General features: G+C 43.5%; 1 protein-coding gene across 1 annotated transcript in view; it reads left to right on the forward strand.

Annotated features, from left to right (window-relative positions):
* Positions 1-14,338, forward strand: part of rsph10b (radial spoke head 10 homolog B) — a 23,279-nt gene continuing 8,941 nt past the window's right edge. The window contains exons 1-10 of the mRNA XM_088323664.1: positions 1-259; positions 334-409; positions 780-848; positions 956-1,123; positions 2,580-2,665; positions 9,208-9,328; positions 9,406-9,585; positions 12,949-13,051; positions 13,143-13,240; positions 13,295-13,484. Coding sequence (XP_088179790.1) covers positions 144-259; positions 334-409; positions 780-848; positions 956-1,123; positions 2,580-2,665; positions 9,208-9,328; positions 9,406-9,585; positions 12,949-13,051; positions 13,143-13,240; positions 13,295-13,484 — 1,207 coding nt within the window. The 5' untranslated portion in view covers positions 1-143. The remainder of the gene's footprint in view (positions 260-333; positions 410-779; positions 849-955; positions 1,124-2,579; positions 2,666-9,207; positions 9,329-9,405; positions 9,586-12,948; positions 13,052-13,142; positions 13,241-13,294; positions 13,485-14,338) is intronic.

The raw sequence follows: 14,338 nt of genomic DNA on the forward strand, positions 1-14,338 counted from the left end.
TACTTTCTGTTTGGAGACGGTCCATAAAGCAGTGTCTGCTGGCGTTTCTGAACAAAAATTAATGGGTTGTTAAATATTTTAACAGAATGAAAACTCACTTAACTTGTAAACTTGAGTAATCACAAAAACAACAGATAATCAAGATGCTTCACGGGGGAACAAATTTAGCAGCTTCCAAACAGGCGCACCACGACGACGACGAGTATCACGACGACGGCTTATTTGAACTTCCTTCGTTCTTTGTTTTGACTTATAACAGGTTAAATAAGTGAAATAGTGTACATAATAACTCGAGTATTCAAAATTTGTAATAATTTAGGGCTTCTTCGACAGATATGAAGGTGAAACCCGAGACGGGTATTTCCACGGGAGAGGGGCTGCCAAGTTTAAAGGAGGACATTCTTATAAGGTAACTTAATTTTCTCATTTGTTCTTAAAATACTTGCTGGCAACCAGTTCAGGGTGTCCACTGCCCAAAAGTTGACTGGGCTGGGCTCCAGCGACCCTAGCGAGGATGAGTGATGCAGAAGATGGGTGGCTGTTTTAAAGTGCAAGTGAATCGCTAAAAACAAGATGTTACCCGTTTAAACATGATAATTTCATGAATATCACATTTATCAAATGAGCAAAATCCACCTGTTTCATTTTCCCAGACAGTCATGTATCATTGTCTATAAATAATTTGTTTCAGTCTCTTTTTAATTAAATATACAATGCATAATTACAAAAGCATACACATATAATATTGTAATTTAAATTAATTTTGTCATTGTATTCAGGGTATGTTTTTTATGGGAGTCATGCATGGAACTGGAATCTTCCACTGGGCGGACAAGGTGACATATGAGGTAATACAAAAAAATATCAATGATGACATTTTAAGACAGTATATATATATATATATATATATATATATATATATATATATATATAGTCATTCTTTTCTTGTCAATAGGGAGAATTTGTGCACAATATGCCGATGGGCCAAGGCAAGTACGTTTGGCCGGACGGCAGCTCGTACGAAGGGGATGTGCTCAATGGCGTCCGGCATGGTGTCGGCACACACAAAAGCTCCAATGCCACCTACAAGGGCCAATGGAATCACAGTAAAAGGCATGGGAAGGTAAAATGCAGCAGTTAAGGATATGAATATTTTTTCATCTGCAGATTTTTGGGAATCTAAGATAGGGGTGGGGAAATGTTTTTAGTTATTGGCTGCATCTAGTTCAAGAAAATACCAGTGGAATAAATGTTTGATTTGATTTTTTTCAGTATCTGCCGATACAGTCTTGTTCGGTTATGTTGGCAAGGAAGATACCATTCTTTTCCAAATATACTGTAGATATACACGACTCATTTTCTCACCCCTGATCCAAGATGTACCAAAAGCAGTCCGTATGTTCTCAGGTGGGCCGGATCAGTAAGAAAATGTCAATGTCAAATATTAAGCTTTTTTTTTCCAATCCTATGCTTTATATTTTTTAGCCTACCCTAAAAATGATCATCACGAATGATAAGGGATATTTTCCAGGCAGAAACAATAGGATTTTTTTTTTCATTTTTGGCATTGAATGTGTTAATAATTTGTTTATTTTAACAGTTGAGTAAATGCAGCAGCTCTACATCTAAACCAACTCACCACAAACATCACCACGAACCTCAAAGGGGAACTATGAAAAAAATATGCTTGCCCCAATTGTCAGACTGCTTTAAATAAACAAAGAAATACATAATGAGAGTTTATGCAGTGAACTGGTAATGAAATCACATCAAAGTACCATACTGGGCCTGAAGATGATAAAGAATACTGGACACTATTTTATTTAACCAGTATTTACCTTCAACCAGAGAGGATGTTAGCTCTTTTTGTCAGGACCAGAATGGAAACAGGACCCACTTGCATGACGTTTACCACAAGTTTTATTCAAAGAGAGAGGGAGGGCTGCGCCCACGATCCGGTGTTCGCTGGGCGCGGGAAGCAAGTCGCTCTCGTACTCGGATTGTGATCCGAACATGGAAGTGGATCTTCAGTAGCTAGCGATGGCGGTGTCAGGGGCGGAAAACTGGTCGGTAGCCGGGACTGGGAGAGGAAGACGTGATCGGGGTCGGAAACGAGTTGTAAGCCAGAACGGGAGAGCAGAAGTGGTCAGCAACCAAACAGGTCTTAGCCGGAGACAAACGGGAGCAAAAACGAGACAGGCGAGAGTCAGGGTCAAAAAGGCTAGCCTAGTATGCATGGAGATTCACAGACGGATCGACAACAGGGGATTGACAGGACAGCATTCAAATAGTGACAGGGGGCCAATCAGAACCCGCGGTGGTTGGCGCCTAATGAACGGGCACAGCTGAGTCACATCAGTAATCATGACACTTTTACATCTTTGCTGTCCTCTAGCTGCATTTGGTGTGTATTTATTGAAAAAAAATCACAACTTTTGAAGAAAAGAGCTGGAGACTTTTATACATGCTCAGACATTTACAGCATAAATTCATCCAATGGGGTGGATCAGGCCCAAGGGCCGTATGTTTGACATTCCTGACTTTAAACCACTTTTTTTGGGTTCTTTTTTTAATATTAGGGAACAGTGTATTACAATCAGGAGGAGACTTCTTGGTACAAAGGCAACTGGGTGATGAATAAAAGAGAAGGATGGGGAGTACGACGGTAAGATTTCTTCTTCTTTTACTTACAATTATTTTTAGTCATAAATTTGAGAGATAGGTGTCTGGTCCACCATCTAACTTTGTAATAAAACACAAAATCAGTGACAAGAGATATACATTTAAATTTAAGAGGAGATTACTTACTTACTTACTTACTTATTGCTCCAGCGAAGGTCGGGGGGTCCCGTCCCTGTGCGTTGAGCCGACCAGATGAACCAGGTTTTTCCAATGCTGGCGGTCTTGTGCCAGCTGTTCTGCATCCTCTACGGCAACTCCGTGTTGTTGGAGGTCGCCCGCAACGACGTCGAGCCATCGAGTGCGGGGTTTCCCTCGTGGTCGTCTCCAGCCTGCGGCCTTTGGGTCAAACTGGAGAATGGCTCGTGTCGGATGGTCTGGTGGTAGACGAAGGACATGGCCAAACCAGCGGGTGCGGCGTTGTGCGACCAAGGAAGATGCTTGGGGCTGGCACGTGCGGGCTCTGAGCTCTTTATTGGAGACTCGCTGGGGCCACCTGATGTTCTCGATGGTTCTGAGAGCCCTGCTATCAAAACCATCGATTCTTGTGGCCAGGGTGTCGTTCAGGGGCCATGTTTCTGAGCCATAAAGCAGGATAGGGAGTACGGCGAGGTTGTAAATGCGGAGCTTCGTCTTGCGTGCGATGGTCTGGTGCCGCCAGAGTGGTTTCCAGAGAGACTGCAGAGCAGATGCTGCCAGGGCTCTTCTGCGGAGAATCTCTGGTTTTAGGTCCCCATTGTCTGTCACCATGGACCCCAGATATACAAAGCTCTTGACAGGCTCTACGATGTCGCTACCAATTTGGATGGGAGGTGGATCTGGTCCATCACCGACATACATGAACTTGGTTTTCGTCCAACTCACTTGCAGGCCAAGCCGCGCTGCCTCTTCGCTGTAAATGCCCAGAGCGTCTCTCAGCTGGCTGTAGGAAGTGCTGAGAATGATGGTGTCGTCAGCATACTCCAGGTCAGTCAGGTGGTAGTTGCCGAAAGACACTCCGGGGATGCGCTCACTAACCCTGAACATCAGATGGTCGATGATGCAATTAAAAAGGTCGGGAGCAGCCACACAGCCTTGGCGAACGCCGCTGGAGATAGCAAACCAGTCGGAGTCAATGCCGTTGATACGGACACAGCTCTCTGTGTTGCTGTAGAGCAGCTTGAACAGGGCTATGATCTTGGGTGGTGCTCTGAGAGCTTGGAGGATGTTCCACAGTGAAGAGTGGCAGACGGTGTCAAAGGCGGCCTTCAGATCAATGAATCCGATATATAGATGGCGATCTTTACGGAATTCACGGGTCTTTTCTATCAGCAAACGGACGGCAGAGATGTGGTCCGTTGTGGAGCGGTTGGGCATAAAGCCAGCCTGCTGGGGACGGCGGCAGCTTCTGATTGCTGGAAGGGCACGGCTGAGCAAGATCCTGGTAAAGACCTTGCCCGGGATGGAGAGTAAGGTTATGCCTCTGTGGTTTCCACAGACAAGCCTGTCGCCCTTGCATTTCCAGAAGGGCAAGATGACTCCTCTGGTCCAGTCGGTGGGCAGCTGCTCCGATTCCCACACCTGGTTGAATAGGCGGGTTAGCCACTCCACCATGCCATCACCGCCGGCCTTGAGCATCTCGCCGGTAATGGCACAGATGCCGGGGGCTTTCTTGGTGTTCAGCTTCTTCAGAGCAGCTCTCACTTCCTCGGGTGTTACGGGGTCTGTGCAGCAGGTGTCGTTAGGAGGTGCTGTGCTCGCAGCCCGTAGGAGGGTGGGATCAGCCGGGATGGTGCTGTGCTGCAAGAGGAGGCTAAAGTGCTCCTTCCAGCGCTCGAGGCAGTTGGCTTCTGTCATGATGAGGTTGCCGTCTGAGTCCTTTACCAGGGCTGTCTTTATGTGTGGGCCGCTACGGGCTTGGCGTAGTAGACTGAATACGCGGCTCATGTTGTTGTTGTTGGCCGCGGACTCAAGCTGTTGGGCTTCTGCCTGCCAAAACCTCTCCCTATCTTCAGCAATGGCCACATTGCGCAGGCGATTCAGTCTCCGATACTCTGTGAGGTCGCCTCGGAGTCGGGCCTCACGCCGCTGGTCTATGATGTTTAGTGTCCTCTCTGATATCCAGGGCTTTCTCGGGGAGGATCGCGGGCGTCCGAGGACATTGTGAGCAGACTGGAGGACACTTTCCTTGAAGGCCGCCCAGTCTGTCAGCTTGTCAGGAGCCAGGGTATCAAGAGAGCGGCGGATGGAGCAACTGAAGTCTCTGGCGATGTTGGGGTCGCTGAGTCGGGAGGAGTCGGGGCGAGGCAGAGTCTTGTGCTGGTTGGCTCGGAGCTTTAGCTTGAGCTGGGCCACCAGCAGACGATGGTCTGTGTTGCCAAGCTGTGCTCCTCTGAACACCCGGCAGTTGGTTACAAACGACTTCCAGCGTCGTGATATCAGGATGTGGTCCAATCCCTTCCTGGTTCTGCCATCTGGGCTGTACCACGTCCAGTGATGGATGCATTTCCGGGGAAACCAGGTGTCAGCAACACAAAGGTTGTTTTGGTGGCAGAGGAGGAGGAGGCGGTTGCCATTGTCGTTTGTTGTGCTGTCAACGAAGGTGGTGCCGACAGGTGAGCCGGGGGACCGATCAATGCTGGATAGAGTGGCGTTGGCATCAGTGAGGATGATGGTGACGTCGTGTGGTGGGGCTTGGTTGACAGCCTGGTGGAGTTGGTCAAAGAACGCGTCCTTCGCATCCTCATCAGCGACATCGGTGGGGGCGTAGGCGACGATCACTGTCATCTTGCCGTGATGGTGGAGGAATCGAGCAGACAGTAGTCTGTCACTTATTGGTGTCCAGCTGATGAGGGACCTCCGGAGGGCTTTTGGAATGGCAAGAGCCACACCGTAAAGGCCGGTCCGACTCTCGGGGCCACTCCAGATGTAGCAATGGTTGCCAGCTGTTGTTTCACCATTGCCTTGCCATCGTACTTCACAGAGCCCTGCCATGGTGATGTTATAGCGACAGAGCTCTCGGGACAGCAGGGTGGCAGCTCCGGGGCGAAGGAGTGTCTGGACATTCCAGGTGGCGACACGGGTCTTATGACGAAGATCGATCCGTACTCGTTGGTCGGGGGCAGGCTGGGGTCCGTTACCGTGTTGGTCAGTCCGGCTTCTTTCTCTGGTCAGTTTCGTAACAAAGTGTGTTTCTCCTGGGTGAGTTGTTAGCCCTCCGCAGGATAGTCGGTTGGTGGGGCTGCCACCTCACAGCGTACCGACACGCTGGGGTCTTTGTTTGTCTGGAACCTACCCCGGAGACCGGCCCGCCATGGGTGACCCTACCAGGAGCAAGCTCCCGACGGTATCGCTCTCCAGGGTCACTGGAACACGCAAGCCCCCTCGCCGCATCAAGGCCAGACCCATCCGAGGGGGAGAGGAGATTATATGAGGTTAAAACCTTGACCCTAACAGACTGACCCAGCCGATCTGCTCCCCCTCTGGAATTCAGATACAGAGTTTAATGTGGAGGGGTTTAAACAATGCCTGTGTGGGGTGAAGAACATCACAGCAAGGACAGTACTCCGTTGTACAGTAGGGTTCCTGTAACGATTAACTTTTTAACAAATGCATAATTCATTTACAATAATCCCCACATTTGCCCCTTATTTAAAATGAATTTGCTTCAAATTTACACATCATCTAGCTGTGGCGTAGGCAAAGTTTTTGAGGCACAGGCCTCTATGAGTTAAAAAAAATGGCAAAAGGGGAGAGTAACAATACGAAGGTCTTCTTTGTATTTTCTTCTTCTTGAAAACTTGGTTCCATGGTTATCATGTTGTTGCTCCTCCCTTTATTATCACTGCAAGTCTTGGGACCCGTAGCTGATATAGTGCAAAAAATACAGCATTGTATCGCAATAACTCCCCAAGCACGCAAAAATCTAAAGTGAATGAAAAAGAAGGTATTATAGGAAGCAGTTCAGCTAAAAGCATATCAGCATGATGGTCTAAAAGTGAGAGCCAAGAAGATATCCGCAGTTTGGAGAGCATTCTACATTCAAGCCCCGGTGTGCTCTGCTCTCTAAGATTTCATCGGTAACCTTAGTGGAACTGTTTACATTTACGCTTAAAACTTACTTATGTTTTAAATTTTATGAATGACCTATATTTAATGTTGATAATGTCGGTTTATTGTTTGTTGATGCCCTTACACATCCATTGCAGCCTGGTCATCCAGGAAAGGGTATTACCTCATGTGGGGTCCCTTTTTCAAGATTCCTTCATTTTCTTTATGTTGAGTTTTTATGTTTTTCCTTGCGCTCATGTAAGTATCAGATAAGAGGAAGATTAAATAGTCTGTACAGCCCTTTGAGACTTCTTGTGATCAAGGGCTACACAAATGAACATGACTTGACAAGTGCAAGTACATTTTATATATTTTTTCCCTATACACACATTTTTTGATCATATTGGTTTGGAAATGCTCTGAATTAAAACAAAGTAATGAATTATTGTCCCTTTTTCTATCTATATACCAAAGCCATATCCCCCCAGTGGGAGGTGGCTAAGGTCAAGATCACACTCATATTCACCAAACATTCATTCCACTTCGCTCTTCCCAACCTGACACCAAACATTATGTCAACATCACAGCAAGGGGGGAGTTGCTGTGCCATGCAACCCTTCATTAGCAGAGAGTCCTGACAGCATACACTGGTTTACCCCCTCCGTGTCATATGGTTCAATCCCACATCAGCCCCTTCGCTGGCCAAAGCAGGCCACCCGGGAGCCCAGGTTAGCCAGTTCGAGCTTCAGCGATATCAAGTCATTTTTAACTATCCTTTACTGTTTACACTTATGCCATACACACTGTTGCATACATTAAATTAACTGACCTCCGCACGCTTCACCCCAACTATATTTAGGAATTCCTCTCATTCTATTTACTACCACTTCTGCACTACATACTCTTGGTCTAAGGGCCTTGATCCATTCTTGCCATATGTCCAAACCATCTCAGAATTTTTTCATCAACCCTCTCAGAAAGCTCTCTCACCACACGAGTTATTCTCCTTCTTCATTCCTTAATCTAATTGGTTTTGAAATGCTCTGAATTAAAACTAAGTAATAAATTAATGTCCCTTTTTTAAGGTACTATTTGATAATATGCATTAAATACTTAAAAATTAATAAAGCTAGCTCAGTAGTTTTTTCCCTTAAATTGAGTAAATATTTTGATTAATGCAAATTAAATAAATATATGATAAAATAGCAGGTCAGGAGAAGTGTAGCCAGCCATTGGAATGTCTTGGACCCTGGGGAGAAGGGTGGCACCAAATCAACACGTTTTATTGGCAGTAATTTTTTTTTCTTTTACATTTTTTACATTGTGTCTCTAACATTTTTGTTTGGCAGGCCAGATGAAAAAGCTTGTTTCCCAGAGGCCAGAGGCTTTTGGTCTTCCGTAATAGAATTTTTATCAAAACAAATACACTGAGTAAAACTCTTACTCGTACTCTTAAATGTAACAATAAATCATATGAGTTTGTTGGAAAAACATCAGCATTGGTGTTTCGTGGGGGGGCGTAGCATAGAGTGCTTGAAATTCTTAGATGCTGAATTTTAACGTCATATTTTCAAGGATTGAAAAGTGCTTGAATTTTGAGTGAAGTGCCAGTAATTACTTGAAATTGTTGCCATGTTTCTCAACAACTCTGGTGACTTGGCTTTTCCATTGCACTGGCATTGGTTTGTATGAGATTTTCCTATGAAGCGTCAGCGTCCCTTATGGGACAGGTGCATGCTACACCTAAACAGAGCACTATGAAATGTGTAGTAGTACAAGGATTACCTATCATGAAATGAAATAAAATTAAATGATCTGCATTTATATAGCGCTTTTCAAGTCAATGACTTCCCAAAGCACTTTACAATGTGCTCCACATTTCCCAATAGCGGCCTTGCAGCCATGTAAGGCTAACCTGCTTATTGGGGGTATTAGGGGTTCAGTGTCTTACCCAAGAACATGTAACGACATGTAACGCGGACGAGCCGGGATTCGAACTGGGATCCCTTGATCCAAAGACGAGCGCTCTATCTCCCGAGCTACTGCCGCCCCTATAACTATCAGTTATTTCTTTTGGGCCTTACAAAAAACTAATGTAGCGTTTCCCTGTGGTAAATAGTGATGGTAAGAACTTCCTGCAACTGAAAATGTAAGCTACATATTACTTTCAATTTTACCCAACACCTATATGGGAAGACATATGTCTCAAAAACAAACTCAAGATCTAAAAAACATATGTTTTGATAAATGCACACGCAAGATTAAAAATCGCAGATGTATTTGTGAATCTACAAACTCTATGATTTACACCGGATTTTGTATTTTAATGGTACTGGAGAAATTGGAAAATTGGATTTGAAAGTGAATAAAAAGTGCTTGAATTTGGCTATGAAAAAGGTGTACGACACCTGTTAGCGGAAATAAAGAATTTCATAGTAAAAGCACCCAGTCAAGGATCACAACAATGATTAACTTCTCCGGGGAATTTCTTTGCCACAGCTACCCGTCAGGAAACATTTATTTTGGCGAGTGGAAGCATAACTTGCGAAATGGCGAGGGCACCATGAGGTGGCTCAACCAGGGACAGCTTTACGTCGGCAACTGGCATGACGGAGTCCAGGTAGTGCTGCCAATATGGCTCACGATCCCAGTTTCTAATACTTATTCAGCTAACATTTTTTTTTTCGTCTTTGGCAGCAAGGCCAAGGCACACACGTGTGGCTCATGAAGCGAACCGAACCCGGAGCTGAATTCCGTCCCAGCAATCAGTACACGGGGAATTTTTTCCACGGTTACCGACACGGACCGGGCATCTTTTACTACGCTGGTGGCGCCACCTATGAGGGCGGCTGGCAGGACAATAAAAAACACGGCAAGGTGAATTCCAGATGAAGTTCTTTAGAACTGTTGTTCTTTTTCTAGATTGTTGATTAGGCATTCTAGGTAGCTATTGAGCCTGCTAGGTAGTGAGCTACAACACTTGCTTGCTAGCTATTGGGTCTTCTATCTAATTAGCTACAGTACAAGGCTGACAGGGTTGGGTAGGGTTACTTTAACTGGATTACTTTCAATTACTTTTGGATTACTCTAATACCAAATATGCTAGTAAAAGACAAAATAAACTAAATATGAATAAAATTATGACTCATAACCCGTGGTAAGCTTTCTCTCCTTGCTTTGATCTCCTTGATCTCCGGCAAAACTAACATAAAATGCGACAGAAACAAAATTAAAATCAATCCAAACAGTTTGACAACATCATTTTTGCTGTTCCATGTATTCCGTTACTCCCCAAGCCTGCACAAAATTTAGTAATTTTATTCATATTTTGTTTCTTTTGTCTTTTATTAGCATATTTGGTATTGGAGTAATCAAAAAGTAATTGAAAGTAATCCAGTTAAAGTAACCCTACCCAACCCTGAAGGCTGATTAGTTCACTAGCTATTGAGCCATCTGGGTAGTTAGCTACAAGGTTGGCTAGCTTTCTGCCTTCTCCATAGTTAACTACAAGGTTTCTTAGCTTCCTAGCCTTCTTTAATGTCTGCTACAAGGCTGGATAGCCAGCTAGCGTCTCCGTTGTTAGCTACAAAGCTTTTTAGTTAGCTTTCTAAACCAGAAGCTAGTTATTAAAGGTGGCAGGCATCGTTTGAAGTGTCCTTAAAAAGTTGAAAGTAGAATATTTTCTCTGTTTCCGCACTCGCAATACATTGGGTAGGAGGAAAGGGCAATGAGGGGGGATTGGAGCATGACTTTATGCTTGTCATCGCAGTTTTTTTGTTAATGTAGCGAGGAAATGGTAAAAGTAAGAAAATGCCTGTTTCTAATACAGTCAAAACATCAACCCAAACACGGAAGAGATGAAAAACGAGGTATTTATTTGTGCGCGTCTAAGATATGCACGTACTCATGAATGATCTGACTGAGGCTGCATCATGATTAAGCCAGGAGGTGGCGGCTGAGAGAGTTTCGGACAGCAACTTTAAGCATTCTAGCTAGTGACCCTCAGGGCTGGCTTGAATGGCTACCTAGCTAGCTATTGAGCCATCCACTAATGGCTACGAGGCTGTCTGGCTATAAGGGTTTTTAGCCATCTCGCAAGTTACTTAGCTCGTGAGCGTTCTAGCTAGTGACTTACAAGGATTACTAGCTAGCTATTTAGCCATCCAGTTAGTTCACTTCAAGGCTGTCAAGCTCGCTTTTGAGCCTTCTCGATAGTTACAAAGCTACAAATACCTCTAGCTATTGAACTTTCTAGTTTGCTTGCTAGTAGGGCCTATTAATAGTTAGCTACAAAGCTATTTAGCTTGCTAGTTATTGAGACATCTGGCTGATTCACAAAGGCTTGCAGGCTTATTACTAGGTACTCCATTTAGCTTGCTATTTTATGTCCAAACCTTTTGACTGAGAAAGAGAGAGAGGGAGAGAGCGTGAAAAACAAAAGAGATAAAAAGAGAAGTCGTGAGAAAGGGGGAAAGAAAGGGAGCAGAAGAAAAAAATCCAAAGAGAAATAGAAAGACAGAAGGAGAGAGAAGAGAAAAGAATGCGCGAATGGTAGGAAGAGAGAAAGAGAAAAGAGAGAAAAGGAAAAAAGAAAGTTAGAGCAAAATAATTTAAAAAGACACAGAGAGAGAAAGAGACAAAGAGCAACAAAGGAAGAGAAAAAGAGAGACACAGAGAGTGATAGAGACAGAGAGTGGGAGAAAAGGGGTGGAAAAGGAGAGAGAGAAAGAAAAAGAAATACAAGTATAGTGTCTTTGTTCAAGGCACCTTTCTTTGGCAACATCAAGTTGACATATTTCAATCTGCAGCTTGTTTTTCTCTTGCGCTTCTCTGAGTGTTGTCTCGCGGGCCGGATTCAATCCCTTATTGGGCCTGATCTGGCCCGCTGGCCGCCTGTTTGACACCTGTGATTTAAAGGGATTTAGGATTATTCAACACTGTCCACACACACATAGTTTACACAGGGAGTGGGCAAACTACGGCCGGCGGCCCATCGGACTTTTTCATCTGGCCCGCCAAACAAAAATGATCAATATACAAAGATTATATATACATATAATATTGGATAAAGAACTTCCCATGTAAGAAAAAACGTTTTTGTGTGCCAACCTTGTCCCCATTGTCTCTTTGTGTCTAAAACAAAAATACTTCAAAAACACTACAAAATTACTACAAAAACTTAAATTTTGTGCCTAAAAACAAGGACCTAACATATTATTCTGCGTTCATTCCGAAAAAGGAAAATACATCTTTAAAAATACTGCAAGAATACTACTACAGTAATACTGGAACAAAAAATACTAGTACAGAAATATTACGACAGAAATACTAAAAAAAGATACTAAGGAAATACTACTATGGAAATACTAGAAGAAAAAAATCAGAAATACTATAGAAATATTGCAAAACTATTACTGTAAAAATACGTTTAAAATATGTCTACAGAAATACAAAAAAATAAACACCACAGAAATATTATAATACAAAAATTCGGCTATATAAATATTATGACAGACATATTACAACGCAACACAATTTCTACAAACATATTTCCGATATACAGTACTACAAAAATTCTACAATGGAAATTTTACAAAAAATATTACTGCAGACATTCTAAAAAAATAAGCCAACAGTAGAAAAATCTACTAAAATACTATAAAAATAAGACAGCAAAAATACTAAAAAAATACGACATGAATATCAAAAAAATAACTATCAAATCAAGTGCTTAAAACAGGGACCTAATACCTTTTTTTGCTTTAATTGTGAGTGTTTGAAACCAATTTGATGAAAACTAATCTATTTTAAAAATGGAAAGTTCTCCAAGATGGGCTCCTTGGCCAAATTTTTGAACCACATCGTTGCCCACCCCTGGCTTACACTGTGCTATTTTTTAAAATAATATTTAATAATAATAATAATTTCCTTGTATTGTCATTCTGTGTAACAATGTACACAGAACGAAATGTCGATTGCACCTGACCCGTTGTAGCGAGCCGATGCAGCCGCAGCCAACAGAGGGCGCCGCCGACCACTTTTTAAGTCTTAGGAATGACTCGACCGGGGCGCGAACCACCGACCTCCCAGTCTCGAAGCGGGCGCCTTACCATCTAGGCTACTGAGCTGGTATAAGCCTATCAATGCAACAATAGTTGCGGTTGCTTAGGTTGAATTTGGGGGGGCTTGAGCACACCCCAAAAACAAGCTGGGTAAGCCCACTCTGGATTTTATGTTCAGGGGAAAGTTACCCTCAAGGACGGCTACGTCTTCCACGGACAATTCCTTAACGACAAGATGGTGAGCCCCACTATGCCGGCTAATCAAGCTCCCGTTTTACACGGTATGCAGCATTTATCTATTAATCAAAATAACCCTGAAGCTAATGAATGAATGTAGAATTAGCTTTCATGTTATGGTTTTCACCGCATCAGGTATGGATGAATCTTCTCTTGGACCGGACATGACCGTAAACATCGATTCCCTTTTGGAGAAAATACCCGTGAGGAAACGAGACGTGGAGCACAAACAGGTCCGTTTATCCGACTTTATCCGTGCTAGTGGGTTGATGTTACCTGTTGAACAGGTGAGGTTCGTCCTCCTGAGGCACAAAACGGAGCTGAAGTCCATCTACCGCTTCTACAGCCGAATGGGTCAAGCTCAGATTCCTGGCGGCGCCTTCCTGATGTCCCGCATGCAATTGTGGCGACTTCTCAAAGATTGTTTCATCCACCGTCGCGGAACCACCTTGGCCCAGGTGGACCTTCACATACGAGGTCATGTGGATTTTTTTTCTTAGCATTGTGGAGGATAGGGGTTCGGGAAGCTTTTTCACCCAAAGAGCCGTGAAAGCGAAATAGTTTGACACCATTTATTTGAAGACAAAACTCAACGTGACTTTGCAAACCGGCTCTCCAGACAAATGTTAAATCTTCAGGGCCATTTATTTCACAGTGTGGTTATTGATGATTTGATAAAATCGATGAAATAATAATAATTCCAGACCTTGTGTCCCATATCAAAAAAGACAGTTGGTTGGTTGGATTCCTTAACCACATGGGTCGTAGGGGCACTATTTCCTGCTGTGTATCTTGGGCAAGTACAACCTAATGGTGCCCATCGCTCTCCAGGCCAACATGTTTGACCTTTCGCATGAACGTTACTTAAAGGTACAGTGTGTAATATTTTACTAGACTGTATGTGTGTAGTGTGGTGCAACCAAAAAGAGTGCTAAAAGCACAAGGAAGAAAACAAACTACAGAGACTCAAAGTGACCAAAACACAATATTGTTTTCCCTCACTCTTTATTCCACTTTTTGAGAAAAAAGAAACAAACGAATACGATAAAGGAAAGAAGAGGAAAAAAGAGAGAAAAATCGGATTTATAAAAGTGTAAGAAAAAAGGAAAGAAAAGAAAGAGGAAAAAGTGTCAAGAGCCAGGACAGGAAACAGGAATGAGAACCCAATTGCGTAACGTTACTTACAATTTATTTGGGAAAGGAGGAATGCGCGCACACTAAATCCAGGGATCGATGATCGCAGAAGTGGATTGAAATCAGAACTAAGGAGTGGGCAAAAATCAAAAAGATCGGGCCGAAAATAAAACAGGATCAAAACACAGGCAAATTCA

Source organism: Urocampus carinirostris, chromosome 19 (genome assembly GCF_059441175.1).
Source record: "Urocampus carinirostris isolate Australia breed hairy pipefish chromosome 19, RoL_Ucar_1.0, whole genome shotgun sequence".
NCBI classification, from domain to species: Eukaryota; Metazoa; Chordata; class Actinopteri; order Syngnathiformes; family Syngnathidae; genus Urocampus; species Urocampus carinirostris.